At 41.8% G+C, this 20,659-nt stretch overlaps 1 protein-coding gene across 4 annotated transcripts in view; it reads left to right on the forward strand.

Moving 5' to 3' along the window:
• SMOC1 (SPARC related modular calcium binding 1) overlaps window positions 1-20,659 on the forward strand; it is a 138,615-nt gene that overhangs the window by 79,262 nt on the left and 38,694 nt on the right. For 2 of the 4 annotated variants that reach the window (XM_049825888.1, XM_049825890.1), the window contains exons 6-7: window positions 5,979-6,068; window positions 10,885-10,965. In XM_049825888.1, coding sequence (XP_049681845.1) covers window positions 5,979-6,068; window positions 10,885-10,965 — 171 coding nt within the window. The remainder of the gene's footprint in view (window positions 1-5,978; window positions 6,069-10,884; window positions 10,966-20,659) is intronic. The other 2 variants (XM_049825889.1, XM_049825891.1) reach the window with 2 other exon arrangements.

Consider the following 20,659-nt stretch of genomic DNA (forward strand, 5'->3'; position numbering starts at 1 on the left):
GCTTTGAATTGTGTCACGGGGGTCAGAGTTACTTCCAGCTGTCTGTGCGTGGGATAGGCTTTCTTGCAGGGCAAAGAATTGTGCTGCCATACAAATGCACTGACTACATTGGACCACAAAGTCCTCAGGGCTTGAGTGGCTTTTTTCATGTTGATGCACCTGTGAGGGAGATGTGAGGAGGAAGCGGGGGGAACTAATGCCTTCCAGAAGGCACAGGGGAAGGCTCCTTATCCTATCTGGATGATGCCTGGAATGCAGCGCCGAAGTAAACAGTGCCTGTACGGCATACAGAATAGTTCATGTAGGAAGGGAAAAATCACTGCAGTGACAGTGCAAGTCAACCTTTGCAGTTAAGAGCTCCTTAAGCCACACAGGACCCTTTCATGTTCTGCACTTAAGCACGTTTTCACCTTTTTAAGCAAAACTTTTCCATATTTTGGTCCGTGTCCAATTGTTTGTGCGTTGTTATATCCAAAGGTAGCACATTGTTGCTGTTTCTTAAAATGAAGGCAATAAAGAGTGAGAATTTGCTTTTACTGATTTGGTTTAAAAAGTTTGGTTGTTTTCTTAACAGCTGTGGGATCTCCATGTGTAGAAGTGGTTGGACTCGATGATCTTAAAGGTCTTTTCCAACCGATTCTATGCAAAGGGGTGTGAAAACCTGGCAGGGGAGTCTATCTGCACTGGTGCATTTCTATTTCAGCTGCTTGGCAAAAAATTATCTTGATTTGGCTGGATTGTAAGAATTTCACATTTTTTTGGCATGAGTGCTAACTTTCTGCTTTTATATTGGCGATATATGTCTCTGCATAAAAGTTGCATAGACTATTAAATCAATTATGACTTGCTGAAACTTTTTCACTTGATGTAGGGAAGTATTGTGATTAAGGCAACCATTTGCTCCACCCCTACGATACTGGAAGGGACGTGTATTTTTGTGTAAGACCCCATGTAGTACAAACACAGGTTTTGTTGTCTTTTTATTTAATATTTAAAACAACACCCTCAAGCCTGGGGGTAATACATAGAAATGTCAAAGTTGTAAAATTGCATCTTCAAGACTCAGGAACTGCACAGATACAGGGAGCTTGAGTTGACCTGGCAGGTCTTTGTTGCATCTGACCAGAGCTACTAAAGCCACAGAAAGATGTATGTATGACTTAAATCCCTCAGAAGTCTAGGAAAGCTCTTCTCCCTTACCATTGGTTTGACACTCACTAAAAGTGGGCTTTGCTGCATTGAACAGGACATGCTAAGAATTCACTCATTGTCCTGGCTATCTGTCCCCCAAGTTGCCTATTTAGCTTCAGTTATGCTCTGTAATCGCTCACCCCAAACCGTATGATGGTAAGTGGAGGAACCACTTGACGCTGGAAAAAGGCTGCCTCCTCCCAGGGCAGAGCTATGCACTTAAAATTGTCATCATCTTATTCTGTCAGGTGACTCAAAGCCTGGGAACTGTTGATGTAGACTTAAAAAAGACTAGATTTTGTACAGGGCCTTGATGGTTGACCCCATAAACACTAGCACTCTTTAAAATGGTAGAAATGTTTACAGAGTGTTTCATGGATTCCAGTGAGAACACACAAGTGATGTACCAAAGGTTGAGATTGCTTAGGAAGACTATAGATCTTGGTCTCTTAAGGAGGTGATGCAAGTATACAGATGACTTTTGCAGTGGGTGTATTTTCCTGGGTAGGAGATGTGATATGGGAAGTTAAATCACCTAACTTATCCCCTTTCTCCAGCTTCTCTTAGGTGGCTTGAGGCAAGAACAGTGATTCACAGCAGCAGGCAGTTAATTCACATTCTTCCATAGTAATTTATGTCAGGGAGTTTACTTCTCTCTTGACATAACTTGAGTTGCTCATGGCCTCAGTGACTGTCCTTCAGAGTAAAAAGATCACTTTAACAGTCATCTTTTACATGAACTGAATCTCCTTGTCCCTCAACCCCAGTGTACATTACAGTCATTCCAGATGTGGATGCTTGCTAGATATTCTGTAAGGATAAGGTTAAGGGAGGGGGGTCCTAGTGGGAGCGTAAAGAGTTATTGCCCACCACTGGCAGTAGATCTGGACACGCAAGTAATTGTTGCTGGTTTGAGTTATTGTCAGGCTAACGCAACAAAAACTGTTCTTAAGCTTATGAGTCTCTGATAGTAGTAGTGCAAGTGGGCTTCTGGCTTATAGCCATGGTGTCTTAATGTGAAAATGGTTTAGGGAGAGTTGTTTGGACCTGCCTGTTTCACTCTTACCAGTGATAAGATTAAAATACCATTTTTAAGTTGACACCAATTGAGACAGAAAAATCAGTTCAACTTTTGCAAGTGTACCCTAGGAAAAGGAGGCTTACTGGAAAGGAGTTCTAGGGCTTTAAAACAATGTCCATTGGGAGGCATTCTGTTGAGTGATGCTGTCTGTATTCAGTGGTTGTCTTGGAAAAAAAAAGTGGGTATTCATGTTGGGTTGTAAAACATGGAAGGGAAGGATGCCAATGCACTCTTCATCAAGGCTTTGAGAATATTCTGCAACCAAAGGAAATTATCTTTGATGGTTCTGCAGTATGTGAGTTTCTGGTCTGGAAGCATTTCCATCTGGAGCGATTAGGAAGCACTTGACCTCTTTGATCCCTCTGTGACATGCTCTGCATGAGGAACTATTGCAGTTACACACCTTTTTGGAAAAGCGTGGAATTTAATAGCTTTTTGAAGAAAGGAATAGATTGTACCTGATGAACACGCTTCATTACCTTTGGCTCCAAAGTAACAATATCCTGTACATCTCGTATAATATCACAGGAGACCCCAGGTCTCTGAAATAACTTGGTTTTTCTGTTCTATGTTAAAATGCTTCTTTAAGGAATGCAAAATATTTGTTCAAAACTTTCAGGTATGTAAAATAGAACTTACTCCTTGTTTACCAGGAGCAAACAGGCCAGTGGAACAAATGTTCGGAGTGAAGAAGAGTGTATTGAGTGAGAGGAAAAATCAAATGAGAGTAGACAAGTATTAGGGTGGTGGTTCTGCCCAAAGGGAACGGCAATGAAACTTCTTGCCATAAGCTAATTTAAAACACTGAGACCTACTGAGAATTCTCCAGTTTAAGAAATAGATTTGGTAGTTTCAGAGTAAGAAGCTGGCAGCTGGGAAGTGAGCATGGTGTTTTTAATAAAGTGCAATTTTTGTCTTTTATGTGACTATTTCATGACCTTTAAAAAAATAATCAGAAATATCCCTGGCTTTTGATTTTTGAAATATGGTGAATGTAATTACAGGGCTCTTGTCTATTGTATTTTTTCTTGTATGTGTGATGAAAGAACTGTACTTGCTTGAACAACAGGGGAGTAATTATACTTCCCTCTATTTGCAAAACCCTTAATACTGTACTGGGTGCTGCTACAATGTGGACTTAGTGACAATTTGGCCTTAGTAACCCGGTGAGGAAATGACTGTGTAGCTCAGAGCCGTTTTACTGAGAATATCTTAAACCCCTCAGTTCAATGGTTACTTTGGTATTTTGGGGGTTTGCTGCATTTATTCTGTCACTGTTTAATACTCTCCAGTAGCTTAATGGCTAACTTTATACAAAAACTGCTACAAAATTCTCTTTCTTTAAGAAGAATGTCTTTCCCAAATTGTAATTGCTACCGTCTCTGTTCTTCACACACACACGTGAGCCTGGAAGAAACCCCCTGAACCTGAAGTGTCCCAAGTTCTGCCAAAGTTCACATAATGGTTTGGAAAAAGTGCTGTGGCTCAGATCCACTTTTAATTTTCGTCCATCGTTGGCTTCTGGGTTACTGCTTTAAATCTGAAAAGCAATTCTGTAATTACTTGGTGCAGAAGCATTCATGAGAACAGTAGGAATAAACTTATACTGGTAATTTTTTTTTATGCCAGGTCTCTTCCTATTTTATAGAACTTGAGAATTACCTTTCCAGTTGTTCTATGACTATCTTTTGCAGTTTTGGGTTGGTTTCTCAATCTGTAAAGCAAATCATGCTGATTACATATTGCTCACTGCTTCATTAAAGTGTGAAGTGCCATCCTAATTAAATAACAACCCATAGCTGTGTTTTCTAGCATCTTGCAGAAGCAGAGCAACCTATTCTGACAAAAAAGTGAAGATCAACTATTTACTTTTATCCAAAGATTCTTTAAAGGGCAAAATCTTCCTTCTTCTAAAGTAAGCAAAATTCAGGGAATTTTTCCAAGAAATCAGTTGCTCAAACTTTTAAAGAAAAATACTGCTTATCCATGTTACTCGTAATACCTAATAACAGGAAAACTCAGAACAAGAGTTGACTGAGGAGTGGTAAGTATTTTTTCTTTCAAATATTTTTTGCTTTGCTTGCAGTTAAGTGATGACGAAGAGGGAAAATGACAACAGGGTCTCTCTTGCTCATTTCTGTCAACCTCCTTTACTTCAGTGGATCTCTGAGGTTGAAGTGGAATTACCAGCACATTTTTGCTTTCTGTGAATTAGATTGCTTTCTGTGGAAATGCATGAAATTAATGATCTGTGGAAGAGGTGTTCAGGCTTTTGCTCAGTTTATAAAACTGCAAATCGAGTATGGGTGGAAAAATAGTCTACAAGCCTCTGTTTTCCATTTCTGCCCTTCCCTTCCCTTTCCAATGGTCTCTTACTAATATAACTAATATAAAGGAAGGCTGAGGGCAGTTATTGCTACCTCTAGGAGGGGAAGTCCCAAGCACCTTTCCTTCAAATGTTGTCTGCCCTGTGCATCTTGTTGTCGTGGAGATGGTGGCAAGCCTGGCTTTTCTGGAATGGACTCCTCCCTCCTGATTTTTGCTGGGTGACTTTACATTTTAGGTTGCTGCCCACCTTGCTGATGCCTAGTGTCATCTTTGCCTATAAAATATGCAAAAAGTAGTTTTTACAAATTGTAAGTTTTAAAAGTCACTGTATTCCAAAAAGGAAAAGAAAAGCAATTCTAGGCTAATCTCACCTTAGTTTAGATCCCATATTCTATATTCTGTTTTCTAATGCAATAGAATGCAATATTCTATTTTCTATTCTTGCAGTGTAACAAAAGACATTCCTCTATAGTTTGTTCCAGCTTAGCATGCCCACAGTCAAAAGTTTTGCCTCACTTAAAGCTATGCCACTGTTCTAGTGCTGTGTAAAGATGCTCCAAGCTGGGGCTTGAAATCCAGATCCTTCTGAGCACTGAGGAAATTAGACTCAGCCTGAATCCAAGCTGGGCCTGTAGATACGATGGATAGGCATACTAAGCCGAAGAGAGTGTAAACTGAATACTTTCCCCTGTGGTCCATCTCTGAATATTGAGATTTATATTTCCTGTGGAATCTTTTTTGGTTGAATCTTTTAATTATGAAAGACTTGTGGTCAGAAGACATGGAGAGCTCTTGCACACAAAAAAACTAATATAAGAGAAGTTCTTTTTCCACGATTTTGCAATTAGAAGACACTGCCACACCACTGCAATTAGAGAACACCTTGATGCAGACATTGTAAGAAAAAAAGATTTGCTATTGACCATCCCTTTCTAACAGCTCTTCAGTGAATGCTGGTGCCAGGTTCTGCATGGGTAAGTTTCAGAAGAAGAGGTTTTCTTTTGAGCAAAAAGAATAAGGAGAAAGACACAGTGGGACAGCAATCTCCAGACCTTTGCTGTCTCAGGAAATGACCTGTGTGGGATATATAGCCACCTGAAACAAAAAAGGTGATTGCCTGATCAGTGCAACAAGGGGAGACTGCCAGGTGATGCACACCAATGGTTTGTGGAGGGAGAGGGGAGGGAGGTGGGGAGGCTTCTTTTAAGTCTAAGGATAGTGCTTGATGCATGCTTGCTATGTAAATGTTATTGCCGTTAGTGTAAACTGTTTTCGTTCTGTCTGTCTTCTCTCTCTTCTGGACTTGGCCGGGCCATGTACAAATCCCAATCATTCAACAGTACTGGAGAGTAGATAGTATTTACCTCAATAATGGTAGTTTCTTTTCGATTCTTTTTAACCCTCAATTCAGATGACGGTTCGAAGCCAACGCCTACCATGGAAACCCAGCCTATTTTCGATGGAGAAGGTAAGAGCATACCTTAAAATAACAACAAAGAAAAGCTACTTCCCTCTCTGTTCTGCCTAGGATTTATGGCTCAAATGCTTTCTTTATCCTGCAAAGCAGAAAAACTGGTGAATCTCATAAGTTATCCAAATTTCACAGTGCCCTTGGGACCTCAGGCATTTTCCCTAATCCTTTTACATCCTCCCCTCTTCCCTGGAATCCAACAATAACAGCAGTTGACCAGATTCCTGGGGTAACCTTAGAGGAAAAGGTGTCATGGCAAAAAAAAGTGCATCAAGTCAGAAATGGCAACTTTCTTTAGATTGTCCTTACCTCCTCACTCTCTCCACCCTCATGATACCAATGCTGGCAGTTTCATAACCTCTGCAATGCATTACAGCTTCACGAAAGGGAGGGTAGTGCTAAACCACAGCTTGTGAATGTTGACTTGGAAGAAAATTGCTGGGAGGTTTCTTTATTTAGCAATTACTTTCATTGACGCACATACTATTTAAGCAAATGAAGTCAGTGTCCTGGGCCCACTTAATTCAGAGCCCACCAAGGCAGTTTCCTTCTCAAATGGGCTGATCTTGCAATTGTATTATTTTGGAGAGGGAATATCAGACCTTAGTCCCTTGGAAGCCTTGAAACAAGGATAAAATGGCTGTCATCACAGAGGGTTCAAGCCTTTTACACATACAAACATAAATACTAGTGGGGATAGTGGTCCTTGGGTAGCAAATGGGCCTATTAGCAGCTGCTTATATCTTGCATGTTGTTTAGAAGTAGTGCATGTTTTCTACAGATTTAAATCCACAACCATTATAGTCAAGCTATGGGCTGAAGTCTGAATCACTCTTGTGACCCATCTGAAACTGTGGACCATAAGGCAGTGAGGGAAAGCCTATGCATTTCATACTCAACTGCTGTACGTTACACTCTTTTTTTTTAAACTGGATCAAAGGCAGAAATGGAGACTACTGAGCAAGAGTAGGTAGTGCTGTTGATAACTCCTGCCGCTTTGTAAAAACAGGTGATGAGGTGGGGGGGTTTTGTTGCTAAAATAAGCTTATTTAATGGCAAGATACTGTAGTCCTGTCACCTCTATTTAGTGATTGTGGGTTTGTAAGAATCTCCTTGTGAGCTGTAAGAAACAAAGCAAAGCCCTTAGAGCAAAAAGTATTCTCAAATAAACAAAGGAGACCGAAGCCTTGCTGACTATCTCTTGTTTATATCAAAAGAAAGTTCCGCCTGGCAGCAAACTGATGTTGTATTAAATTGCTGTTTGTAATCACAAACTTCTGGCCTTTAAATTTTCCCCTGAGAGGGTGCCCATAGACATTCAAAGGAATGAATGCACTAGTAAAATGCAGGAGTGAGCTGATTGGGTTAACACAGCCCGTTCAGAAGCTCCTTCTAGGAGAGACTCAATGTTTTGGTCATTCAGATAGAACTGGGCAAAGTTCTTGAGAAATGATGTAGTGAACAGACCTTTTCTGGTCTTTCTGGTGACAGGCAGAGTCTGAAAAAAATCTTATCCTTTCTTCTATGAAAAACATTTTCAATCAAAAACCTTCACTTTGATTTGTAGGTGAAATCAAGTCTTATAAATGGGCTTGGACTGTACGATGAAAGATTGCCTCTCACAAATCTTGCAATACATTATGCAAGACCTTATCTCCTAGACTTTTCGAGAGAATGAGTAATAAAATGGCTTCCTGTTGTATTAGCAGCGTCCTTATGACTTGGAAGAAGAGAATATGACAGGCAGGTTAATCAAGCTATGCATCAATGAACAACCTCTGCTAAGTTTGTCACTCTCTGTTTTTGTCATCCCTCTTAGTAAAATAGGACTAACTAGATTTCAGTGGTGGTTGTAGCACTAAGCACAAGAAAATCCATTCTGGGTCTGACCAAAAGTTTGTGTAATCCACCACCTTTGAGCGTACTGTCTCCAAAAGTAGCTTAAAGTGGGTACATCAGGAAGAGTGTAAGAAGCATTTAGCCTGGAGAAGAGAAGACTTAAAGGTGACCCAATAGCAGCTTTCCAATACCTACAGGGAAGTTTATCAAGAAGGCTGTTCACAGTAATGCATGATGAGAGACAACAGTTGTAAACTGAAACAAAATGTTTGGACTGGATGTAAGGAAAAACTTAGTCACCGTGAAGACAATGAGACAGTGGAACAGATTGCCCAGAGAGGTGATATTCTGTCCTTCTGTTTCGAGCCAGTTGGATAAAGCCATGAGCAACCTGATCTTTTCTTGTAGCTGAACCTGCCTGGAAGACAAGGTTGGACTAGACACCTCAGGATGTCATCCTGAACAATCACTTGATTCTGTCTGAGCAAACATGTCATGATACTTCACTAGAATACTCTCCCAGTATCTTGGGTAGGTCTTCTTGAGGAATGGCTTGTACTTGGTGTCTGACACACATGTCAGATGACAGAAAAGGGCAAAACAGTTCTCCATTCACCTGTCAGGTCTGGACTCTTCATAGGTGTTCAAAGGAGTTAAAGTCCAAATACCATTCAATTTCAGTGGGTTTGAGATCTGCTGGGCTCCTGAAAACCTGTGTATTCAAAGTCAGGGAACCAGGGTAGAGCTGATAGCAACATGAATGGACAATAAAAATGTGGAATTTATTTTCATGCTTTGTTTTTGGGTGCCTACCTACACTCCACAAAGGGCTGACTTTTTTCAAAGGGCATTAAATACACTCAGCTGCCTCTGAAATGTGTGATACTTCTTGGACCTCAATATCTCCAAGATGAAGGTTCACCTTTCTCATGTTTTCACCTACATTAGAGGATAATGAAAATTCACATTTCGGGCATAATAAGTTCCCCTCCCACTCCCTACTATCCTGCCTGAGGGCATAACAGAGCAGTGCCAGAGATAATGTAGATCAGATAACTTAAACTTTCCTGTCCAAGGTTTGAATCATAAAGCAGCCATCTCTTTAAAAATTATTTCACTTCATTACAATGCAGATCTCAGTGATGTTTATAGTGAATCTCCTCTTAGGACAAGATTCTCCTCTGCAGAAGAGTATTTTATTAATGGTCCTTGCTATGGTTTTAAATTAAAAAAATCCCCCCCCCATTTTCTTTGCATGCACCCTCCATTTAGTTTCAATGTACAAGTTGTATTCATTTCCTAAAGAATAATTTCTTTAAACATTTTCTCTTTTTGGTAAACTTCACCTCTTAACTCAGTGGGAATCTACTCTTTCCACAAATCTGTTGTTCAGAGGAGTCTGTGTTGCTTACCTGTATTCCAAAAAATGTCCAGGCTAAGTGGATGGAAAATACATTTTTATGGTAGATTCCAAAGGATTCATTTCCTTTTCTTTTCCTTTCTCCTCTTTTCTCACAATTCCTTTTCCTGCACCTTTCAATCTCATTTAAAGATATGTACCATTGTGTCTCTAAAGGCCCTGACCCATTCTTTGTCATCTATTGACTTTGGTTGTCCCTCGTTTTTCAGCTGTAGACGTACCCAGTCCATACAGTACAGAGTCAGAGCTAAATTTCATCCCAGATTTAGGAGTTTGCATCTAGCACTTTGGACTTTTTCTACTTTTGTGTTTTCCCCCTTTCTACCTCTCACTCGTTGTTTAATTTGATGTAGTTCTCCCCCCAAAAGGCCCAAAGTCTATGGGAATATGTATTTATAGGAACACATCATCACTGAGTGATAATAAAATAGTGTAGTGAAACCAGTAGATATGGCAATCTTTGTTTAGCAAACTTTTACTACTGCTGGAATATCAGTGTTCAGCCTATATTTCCATATGAAAAAAGTGTCCTGAACATGATGACAATAATGCCTACAATCAATGTAACTGAAAACATTTAGGAAGGAAAAATTCTCTTTCATTTTTCCTGCATGCTCTTATAATGTGTAATCAGTTTCTATTGCAGTCAGTCAGCTTCTCCCTTGCTGAGCAGATCCATGTAAATATCAACAAGGGAGCAGGAAAACTCTTGTAAAAACTTCTTAGAGGAACTTAAGACAAACTCCAGGATCTAGTATTAAAGGCATGCTTTTGTGGAAACTGAAAATTTTTTAAAAAATATCAGTTCTGAAAATGTCACTTTAGGAGCTCTAGCCCATGGTATCGAGTACTGCTTTGCTCAGTTCTAATCGAGTGCTGATGTTGTGTCATTTCTGTGGCTTAGGGCAAGTTCTGCTGTGTTTTGAAGTTGATTGTAACACCTCGGAGGAGGTGCTCTAAGCACATTTTTTCCCACACATTTACGTTTGGATGTCTTGGTTGTAGTGCATCAGACACGCTTTTCTAAGAAGAACTTGTTTCTTTAACAGAATTCCTTTTAAGTCTTTCCAGAAATATCTTCATTTCTCTGCCTATTTATTTCGGATTTTGTTGTTGCTTGTTTTAGGGAACTGACTGTGGTCAGCTCTTCTTGGGCTGTTAAAGCAATATTTAAGGTCTGAATTGACTTTTTTTTTAATCTGGAAACCAATATATACTATAGCACAGAACATAACCTTTGAGATCTCTATGTGTTGAGGAGAAAGGCTTCAGACTTGAGAATTTAGGAAGTGGGGGGTAGAGGGAGGGGAAAAAAATGTTTTGCTGGCAGAGAGGTACTCTGGAACAGGAAGATAATGAGATAACCTTGTGGAAGATTTACAAATAGTGGTTCATAAGAGGTGGAAGACCTCACCAGGGGATGACCTGATCTCTACAAAGATGATGAATCGGTTAAGGCATGATAGTAGCAAACATCTTGTCCTCATGAGTAACAACCATGTGTATTCAGTAGTTGCTGTAGTTTCTTTAAGGTAGTTATTTTTTCTCTTTCAGAAATCACGGCACCCACCCTTTGGATTAAGCACTTGGTCATCAAAGATTCCAAACTGAACAGCTCCAGTATAAGAAATTCAGGTAATGTTCCATCATAAAAACAAAAGAAAAAAAGGTTTCTTTTAACTAGGCTGCAGTCCCTCACTGTCTGTTCTTGTTTCATTCTTTCTTCCTTGTAGCTATCCTTCTGCTTTCCAGTGTTGCGGGACTTGAAGTGTAGGCTATAAAATAATTTCAGATAGCATCCTTTTTTGTGTCCAGAAGGCCACAGTCGATGTGTGATGAGGGATGTTTCTGTTTCCCCAAACCATAACTGGGGAACCTCTAATTTCTTCTGTTAATTCATCCCAGCCAGCTGTCATCTTTATTCTGTTTGGTATTCAGCAGTCTTTCATGGATGTACAAATTGATGCATTTGGCTCCAAGATCTGGGCTGTGGTTTTGGTCTAAGCAGTTGAGAAAATACAGAGAGGGGCTTCTTTTCTAGCAACTTCAAGATTCTTCTCTGCAGTGGATGTTTTTTGATAGAGAAATGATTAGATTATTTCACAACTGAAAGTAGGTTATTTATGTCTGGGCCTAAGTAAATGTTGAGATTAATTTTGTGGTAATAGTGGATGAGGGAAGACCCAAGCATAAAAAACAGCAAAGAAAAGATCATGAATGTGAGTAGGAAAAGGAGGAGCAGGAAGATGTGAAGTTAGGATGTAAAACTTGAGATTGGAGATGAAGGTGAAACTGTGTGGAGTCACTGAAATTACAAGAAGCTGGAAGAATCTGAAGAGGAAAGTTAGGGATTCTCGGTAAGAATGGTTTCTATCTGATATATTTTAACTGAAGTGGGAGAAAGGAAAAATGTAAAGGGAATATCAAAAGAAGAAAATTGCCTTAAAAAGGCATGGGTTTACTGTAAGGTTTAAATAGGAGCTGCTACTATTGCATATATTTTATGAAACAATATGTGCCTAGAACAGCTGTTGGGAATAACTCCAGTCCCCAGAACAGATAAATTGTGATAGCTTGAAGTACCTCCTCCCCTGGTATTTCTGGATTAGCCAGAAAGCAGTCATGGCACTCAGCAGTTCCCTTAACTTTCCTGTGCCACTTTCCAACTACAGGGTGAAATCAGTGCTAGGTTAGGTGAGATTCTCTTGCTGAAGGGTGGAGAGGAGCTCTTAGCAGGAGGACATCCATCATTGCCCAGACCTCAGTTTTAGCAACAGTCTCCTGTGCCTCACCTGACTGTTTTTGTAGCAGGGGGGTCTGTGTAAGAACTGCTAGTGGGAATCATCCAGAAGCTTCAGATGATGTAGGAGTATCAGCATACTTGTTTAAGGATATGTCTTTCATGGGAGAGCAAATGCAGCTTGTGTTTTGTGAGCCTCTGGTTGTCCCAGCAGCTCACAGTGCAATTGAAGGTGACGGTATAATATTAAAATCCTGTGTAATGGGCCTTACCTATGTTGGAGACCAACTTTCCTTCCAATGCAGCAAACCTGGTAGCTGCAATGGAAATAAGAGTTCCTAAATCTGGTTTCTAGGAGGCTATAAAGGGACTTGGGAGCAGGAGCATTTTTTACTTGAGAGTCTGTCTCCCACCCTTTCTTGGTCCAACAGAGCTAAAGTAGGCTGGCTTTCATGTTCTAAAGGCAATCTATTTGTTCAAGTGTTTAGTCAGGAAGCTGCCTGATGTAAACCAGAATTTTGCTCATGGAAGAGTTCCTTCTGTGAGTTTAGTTTTGTCCACTTTTTTTTCAATTGGTTCTCATGTAATTTCTGTTATTCAAATGATTATTGTGGGTGCATGCTACAAATCAAAAATAAATTATCATCTGGAAAATTAAAGAGTTCTGTAAGAGGTGGTTTCTACAGCAAGCTAAAGAGAGATGTGTGGTTCATCTCACTCAGCCTTACTGATTGCCCTGACACTCATTTGTTATAGGACCTCATTAAGAGACTGGGTTGCCAATTTTTAGCCCCAAATTTCCACATTAGGCCATACAAATACACAGCCATCTCCATTTCATACACCAAATTATTGATACCAAGAAATGCTGCCTCATCAAAATAGTGCTATGGTTTAGCTGATATTAGGTGTGGGCTACTTTGGCCTGTTTCTTTCAGCCAGGGAAGCCTAACCCCCTTGTTTAGTACCTTTCCTTCCTTTCATCCCTTGTCATATATGTTAAGAGGCAATGTAGGTGGTGTGGTTTAAGCCCAGCCAGCAGCAAAGCATCACATGGCCTCTTGCTCACTCCTCCCCTCAGTGGGATGGGGAGGAGAAAATATAACAAAAGGCTCATGGGTTGAGATGAGGACAGGGAGGGGTCACCCGCCAGTTATGGTCACAAGCGAAAACCAGACTTAAACTGGGTAAAAAACAAAATCAATTTAATTTGTTACCAATCAAATCAAAACAGGATAATGAGAGGTAAAACCACCTCCCCTGCCCCACCTCATTCCCAGCTCAACCCCACTCCCCATTTTCTCTACCTTCTCCCCCCAGCAGCGCAGGGGGACGGGGAATGGGGGTTGGGGTCAGTTCGTCACACGCTGTCTCTGCCGCTCCTTCCTCCTCAGGGGCAGGACTCCTCACTCTTCCCCTGCTCCACCGTGGGGTCCTTCCCATGGGAGACAGTTCTGCACAAACTTCTCCAATGTGGGTCCTTCCCACGGGCTGCAGCTCTTCACGAACTGCTCCAGCGTGGGTCCTTTCTGCGGCCTGCAGTCCTTCAGTCACAGGCTGCTCCAGAGTGGGCTTTCCCATGGAGTCACGGCCATCTTCGGGGTCATCCACCATCGTGGGGCCCTTCCACAGCCTGCAGGTGGGCCTCTGCTCCCCCGCTCCCCTCCGTGGGCTGGGGGGACAGCCTGCCGCCTCACCACGGCCTGCAGGGACAGCCCCTCACCCTCCTCCTCCTCGCTGACCTTGCTGTCTGCACAGGGGTTTCTCTCACATTCTCATATTCACCCACTCCTCTCTCCGCTGCAGGTTTCCCCTCTTAAATACGTTATTGCAGAGGCACTACCACCTTTGCTGATGGGCTCAGCCTTGGCCAGAGACGGGTCCAACTTGGAGCTGGGGAAACTTCCAGCAGCTTCTCACAGGAGCCGGCCCTGTAGCTGCTCCCGTGCTACCAAAACCCTGCCGCACAAACCCAATACAGTAGGATAGGTGGGATTGAACAACAAAGAGCTGGTGAGGAAAATTATAATTTAGAATCAAGCTCTTCAAATGTCTTCAAGTCTGTCTTGGCTGAAGATAATGAAACAGCTGTCATGAGATGGGCATGCAAAATTAGGGGATGTTTTTAATTGCTTTTGGCCCTTGTCAGCTTGAAATATTAATGGTTAGCACATTTCTGATTTTTTTCAGTTATTTTTAAAGGGTTAAGTTGTACTGGTGCAAGATTGGAATTTTTGGTTTTGGTATTCAGTCAGCTATATTGTCTTTCTGAGCCTGCACTTATTGTCTTGAAGCAGATACAGCCTGGTATCCTCTTGCAGCAATTTAATGGGATCACTGAAATTAGAGGTGAGAAAAGACCTAGTAGGTCATCTAATCTACTGCCTTAGGGCTAGTGAATGTTCGTACTGTATGAAGAGTAGCATTTTCTAGTGTAGCATAAATGCCTTAGGCAATAAAGATTTCACTTCCCACAGGAAACTGCTCTGCTGTCTGAACTCAATCTTAGGATTTTTCTTTTTGTAATATCCAGCCTAACTCTTCTTTTATTGCTGTTCTTTTTCATTAGTCTTGAGTTCTTGAAAGCCTGCCCTATTCTTTGGAGTTTGTGTACTGAAACACTTAACCCTGATCTCTCTCCTCCCTGGGGTCATTATATTAGCCCTGTCCTTTGCAGTGCAGAGAAGTCCAGTAGATACTACTGTCAGAGGACGGGTGCTGCTCTCTAATCAGCACTGACACTGGACATCTTGGAAAGCTAGCACCATCACTACATCAGCCATGAGGAGAATTTAAGAATTGCTATGTGGAGACAAATAGACTCTAACTTGGTGTCATTGTCTTTAGTCAATATTAGGCTTCAGAGTGAACCAACCACCACGTAGCTGAGCATTGCAGAGGTGGTGACATCCTGTGTTCCATACGCAGCCTGTATCTCAAATCCAAGTGTTCCACCTTCCATTTAGTGTTGACAAACAGAAGAGGTTCTCCTGAAACAGTCCTTTCTTTTGACCATTTAAGTGTTGCTTGGCATGTGTAAATACTAATCAAGATAGGGATCAGTAAAAACAGAATTACTCTATCCTGGTGATTAGAGCACTTGACTGAGAATCTGTATGTCTCCAGGCGTTTTGCCAGTGAATTTTTCTATGCTAAGTAAACCAGCATTGCTAGGAGGGATTGCTAGTGCTGTTACACCAGCTTGCCTTAAAGAATGAAATGATGACTAGATCTCTTTCTCAGTAGGGTGAGATGCAGGTTCAAATCTTCTTGGCCAGAGGCAGGAACCAAAATATGCTCTAACGTCTGGACTGTTGAGTAGTAGAAAAGTTACAGTTTTTCTACACTTACGAATTAAGTCTTCTGCCCTTATGAATCCTAAAAGCCCAAAAGTCAGTTTTTCTTTTTGGGGCAAGCGAAAGATCTAGATCAATACAATATTTTGTTTGCTGTGGCAAGGTAACAAAAACATTTTTTGATGTTTGTTTTGAATTGATTTTCATGTTCCCCAAACATGCACATCTGTGTGTGCACACATGGATACCCCAAACTAAGCCTGTTATTTCGCACTGCCCTCTGTGATGTGTCATTGATTTTTAATACTGCCAGAGCAGGAGGCGATACAGATGGGACCTTTGCAATGGCCATTCTCTAATCAGCATGGGTGGGAACTGTGTTTTCATTCTGCTTTTACTGTTTCAGCCTCTTATTTTCCTACCTCCTCCCTGCAACCTATTCCAGCCTGCAACAGTCCAAATGATTATTCTTTTACAGTTCTTAATCTAGGAAAACACTTGATAACATATCTCTCTTCCAAGAAAATACGTCTAATATCTGCCTGCTTGGGAGCACCTCATCTCCACTGAAGAATCTATGGTTGTTCCTCATTTCGAGAGTTGGGTTATCTCCAAATCCATTTGTGCTACTTAGTGATTTGGGTTTAGTTAGCAAGAGATTCCAGCCTGTATCCAGCTTACCCTGACAACCTTTAAGAAAACCACAGAGTGATGTAATGAGCTCATGCATGGAAAAATAAACAGCTCTAGAGAAACCAGCAGTAGCAATCTCAAGTAAACGTTCTGCAGTCAGTGAAGTTTTGAACATGACGTTATTTGAAAGGAAGAATGAGTAATATATTAAGGTTAGCAGCTGAAGACAGGTTTGTGTGTGCCTAGTTTAAAAAAAAAAAAAGAAAGAAAAGAAAAGAAAAAAAAGAAAGAAAAACCCCATAGCTGTTTATTTCAAAATCTTGCTTGTTGAATGGGGGCCAACTCCATGTGGCCTATTCTGTTCAGCTCTGGCACCCAAGCATCATGCAGGCATCTCATGTGACAGCTTTCCAGTGATAGAGCTTTCTGTTGTCAGGAGCTCTTAGTGGACAGACTATAACTGTAAATGAGCTTTGAAAACAAGAATGGTGGCATTCACATTTCTTTTTGTTAATTGAATTCACTTGGATCCCAAACTTTAGGGCTTCTGAAAGGGAGAAACAGGTTGAAAGCTGCGTATCCATATATGCTTTTGCAAGAAGCAGAAGCACACCCCACCATCCACCCCAAAAGGAGTCTGTGTACTCTTGGGTGGAGTTTGTCTCCAGAGATCTGCACAGTGAGGTAGGATGTGATTATATCAAGTGTGCTATCAGGACCTGGGTTCTGTGGTTTGTCTGTGTTCCTTAAGTTTTTTCCCGCTTGTAGGAAAAAAAAGGCAAGACAATCCACATGGCACCCCAAAATAGCTCCCTCTTTCTAGAACTTATGTAGGAAGTAATACCATTTTGCTGCACGCCTTTCTTAAGGATCAGGGATAGTGATTGCTCCTAGGGGAAATGTGCTCATGGTATGTTGCCTTAGCCATATGGAGTCCTTATAGGATCCCATATGTAAACAAGGAGTCTGCTTTTAAGCCACCTGTATTGAGAATCAATGTAGTTCCTCCTGAGTCAGATTGTCAGGTGAGACCAACTGACATATAACAGGGAGGGCCTGCTGATTTGCCCTTAAAAAGGAATATGGCAGTTTTGGTGGGATAAACCAAAAATAGCCAAGGTTAGACAAAAGTTTGATTTGTTATTGGGATTTTCCTTTATAGCAGTGAGGAGTAACCACAAGGAGCTTGAACCCCTATGTTATTTTTCAGAGTGGGGAGACAGCGCACCCATTTGTGTTGAATGTATAGTTATTTGGAGTTGGAGCAAATTTCCTTGTGCCTTGGAAATGTGGAACACGGTAGAGACCAGGGAGTTGCAGGTAAATTCAGATGAGGCTCTTGAAAAGCAAAGCACTGTTTTGAATAGGGACAGTTTCTCACCTGTCTTTTATCCCATCTTCTCAGCCTTATTCCTTAGCCATCTTCTTCTACTCATGGTGCACAGCACTCCCCACCTCATTATTTAAAGACATGTGAGACCATGGGCTTCTGCATCTCCTGCTACTTTTCTCCTACTTTCTGCTACTACTAAACTAGTTGTGTCCTGGTTTCGGCTGGGATAGAATTAATTTTCTTTCTAGTAGCTGGTATGGTGTTATGGTTTGGATTCAGTATGAGGAGAGTGTTGACAACACACTGATGTTTTCAGATGTTGCTAAGTAGAGTTTATGCTAAGTCAGGGATTTTTCAGCTTCTCATGCCCAGCCAGCAAGAAGGCTGGAGGGGCATAAGAAGTTGGGAGGGGACACATCCAGGGCAGCTGACCCAAACTGGCCAAAGGGGTATTCCATACCATGGGATGTCATGCCCAGTCTATAAACTGGGGGGAGTTGGCCTGGGGGGCGTGGATCACTGCTCAGGAACTAATTGGGCATCGGTTAGCGAGTGGTGAGCAATTGCATTGTGCAACACTTGTTTTGTATATTCCAGTCCTATTCCTAGTATTATTATTGTCATTTTATTATTGTTATTATTATCATTATTAGTTTCTTCCTTTCTGTTCTATTAAACTGCTCTTATCTCAACCCACAAGTTTTACCTTTTTCCTTCTGATTGTCTCCCCCCCCCATCCCGCGGGGGCGGGGGGTGTGTGTGTGTGTGCAGGGAGTAAGTGAGCAGCTGTGTGGTGCTTAGTTGCTGGCTGGGGTTAAACCACGACATGTGTTAGTTCCAAACTGACTGGTTGTCTCCCAATGCCAGTTGTGTTAATGTTACTGTCCAAATGTCTATTACAGGATTGTAGGTTCTTCCCCAAAATCTGTGGCTGGTTAGTTTAGTCAGGACACCAAGTGGAGGAGATGGGTGGAAGCAAAAGTTGATCTCACTTTAGCAGGAAAGTTTGAGAAGGGGAGGTAGCCAGGCACAATTGTGCTTTAGTGACATCTGAATAAGATGCTACAGTGGCATTGGAATTGAAGAATTTTCGTGCCTGGGAATGACATCCTAATGCTGACTGCAGTCCTCCTTGGTGAACATTTTGGTGCTTCCATCTCCTCTGAGCATAACACCTGGGAGTAGTGGCTTTTGAACTTCCCCGTAGCTGAAGAGGAAAAAAGAAGTGTTATGATGTCAAGACCAAGAGTTCATGGGAGGGAACCAATGAGTCAGAAAGCTTTTGCCTTTTCTACTATCTTCTGTTAGTGTGTCCCCCCCCTTGGCTCTTGTCCCGCATCTTGAGTCAGTGCCTCCCAACACAGTGCTCCTCTGACCTGTCGAAACTATTGGGCTAAAACATGTCACTTGACTGTCCCACCTGCCAGAACTATTTATCTCCAGACCTTTGTACTAGTCCTCCCACCCCTTTTTTTGTGAGGGTTTGTTTTGATTTGGTTTTGAATCCATTTTAATTTAGGTTCTGGCTTGATATCAAAAGAAGCAATCTCAGGAGAAGCTCTTTTTAAGTATGATATGAAAACTTACTAATTCGATTACATTTTCACAGCAAATCTCTATGCTCTTCTCTGCTGAGGTCCTGCTTCCTTGCAAGCCAAAATATGATGTTTCTCCCTTACTTTCTATCCCTCCTTTCCCTCTGGCTCCATCTGTGGTTCCACCACCCCTTCCTGTCTTGACTGCTGCTTGGGAGGCCTCTGTCTCTTCCTCCCTTCTGGAAGTTCTGAGAAGGTACAATATACGTGATGCCCAAGTGTGATTCTCCCACGGTCTCAGTGTGACAGGTGTGGTGAAGAAGGGAGTATGTAGGGGAGAGCAGAAGCAGTGAGAATGGAAGAATCTAGGATCAGGACCCTTCCCAGACAGCCAGCAAACAAAGTTATAAATAACATGCCATTGGGGACCAGTTAATCTGCTCTATGAAAAGGTGCAAAGTATACAAGTGGGAAAAATAACATTGTATAATAATCGGCATGCAACCGTAGGTGTTAAACCATATGCAGCTAGGCAAATAAATGAAGCTCCCCCTGAGCGCTGTGTGATAAATCATTCCCAAAGAATTCAGTCACTTCCCCCTCCCTATCCCCCAAAGAAAGAAAACAAATTACTCTAGACATGGAGTCATAACTGCTACTCTACAGCTGCCAGTCAAGGCAAGTGGACAGGGAGCAGTACGAGAGGGGCAAAGATATAAGAAGCTGGGGTAAAAGGGAAAAAACCCAACCATGCATTTAAAACCACTGAGAATTTGGAGGGGAGAGGAAAGAAAATAAGCTCTAGCACCTGACATTACCTGGACATACAGGGACAAACAGAGAATGGAGAGGTCAACTTTATGGAGTTTGTTTTGCTTTGTAGCAGAAGCTGGTTCATATTGGATGGGTTTCATTGATTTGCTGAAGTAATTCCTTAGCAGCAATGTGCTCCGTGCAGTACGTAATAGCAGTGTTTGGTACAGGCTTGTATGTGGATCTGCACTTCATACATGCATTTGAACATATGCTGATGCCTGCAGATAGACTACACATATTGACTCGCCTTCCTGCCTCTCTTGAAATGTTCCTGTCAACTTCACAAGAAAGATCATAGTATTTCTAAGGTGCCACAGATAAGGAGGACCCGTTTCAAAGTAACGGCTTGACCTGCGCTCCTAGATTCCCTTTGGAAAATTATTAGACCTAGGCTTCTCCTGAAACCAAAAGCCCTGGTGGGGCTTGGAAGTGATTTGCGAGGAGACAACTGAAGAAAAAAGGGTTCAGTGGTACACAGGTCAATGTATCCCTACAAGTGTCTGCTGCCCCCAGCATTGTCCAAGGAAGCCATGGATATTGCCTAGTAGAGCACAAGGCTGTGATGGAGCAGAGCTGCATTCAGAACTGCTAGAAAACCCTACCCCTCCCATGAAGGCTTTCTTCTTCTGGTGCCAGGTTTAGGGTGAAGAGGTTCTCTGCTTTGGTGGATCTTGGAGGTGGAGTGAGTAGGTAAGGGAAATGTATGAGGCCCTGCAGGACTATCAGTAGGCCTTGTGGAGCAGCAGCATGGGACATTTGAGGAAAATGTCATAGAACTGTAGAATCACTTAGGTTGGAGAAGAGCTTTAAGATCAAGTCCAACCATTAACCTAGCACTGCCAAGTCCACCACTAAACCATGTCCCTAAGCGCCATGTCTACACATCTTTTAAATACCTCCAGGGTTGGTGACTTCACCACTTCCCTGGGCAGCCTGTTCCAATGCTTGACAACCCTTTTGGTGAAGAAATTTTTCC

This window comes from Accipiter gentilis, chromosome 22, assembly GCF_929443795.1.
Source record: "Accipiter gentilis chromosome 22, bAccGen1.1, whole genome shotgun sequence".
Taxonomy (NCBI): domain Eukaryota; kingdom Metazoa; phylum Chordata; class Aves; order Accipitriformes; family Accipitridae; genus Astur; species Astur gentilis.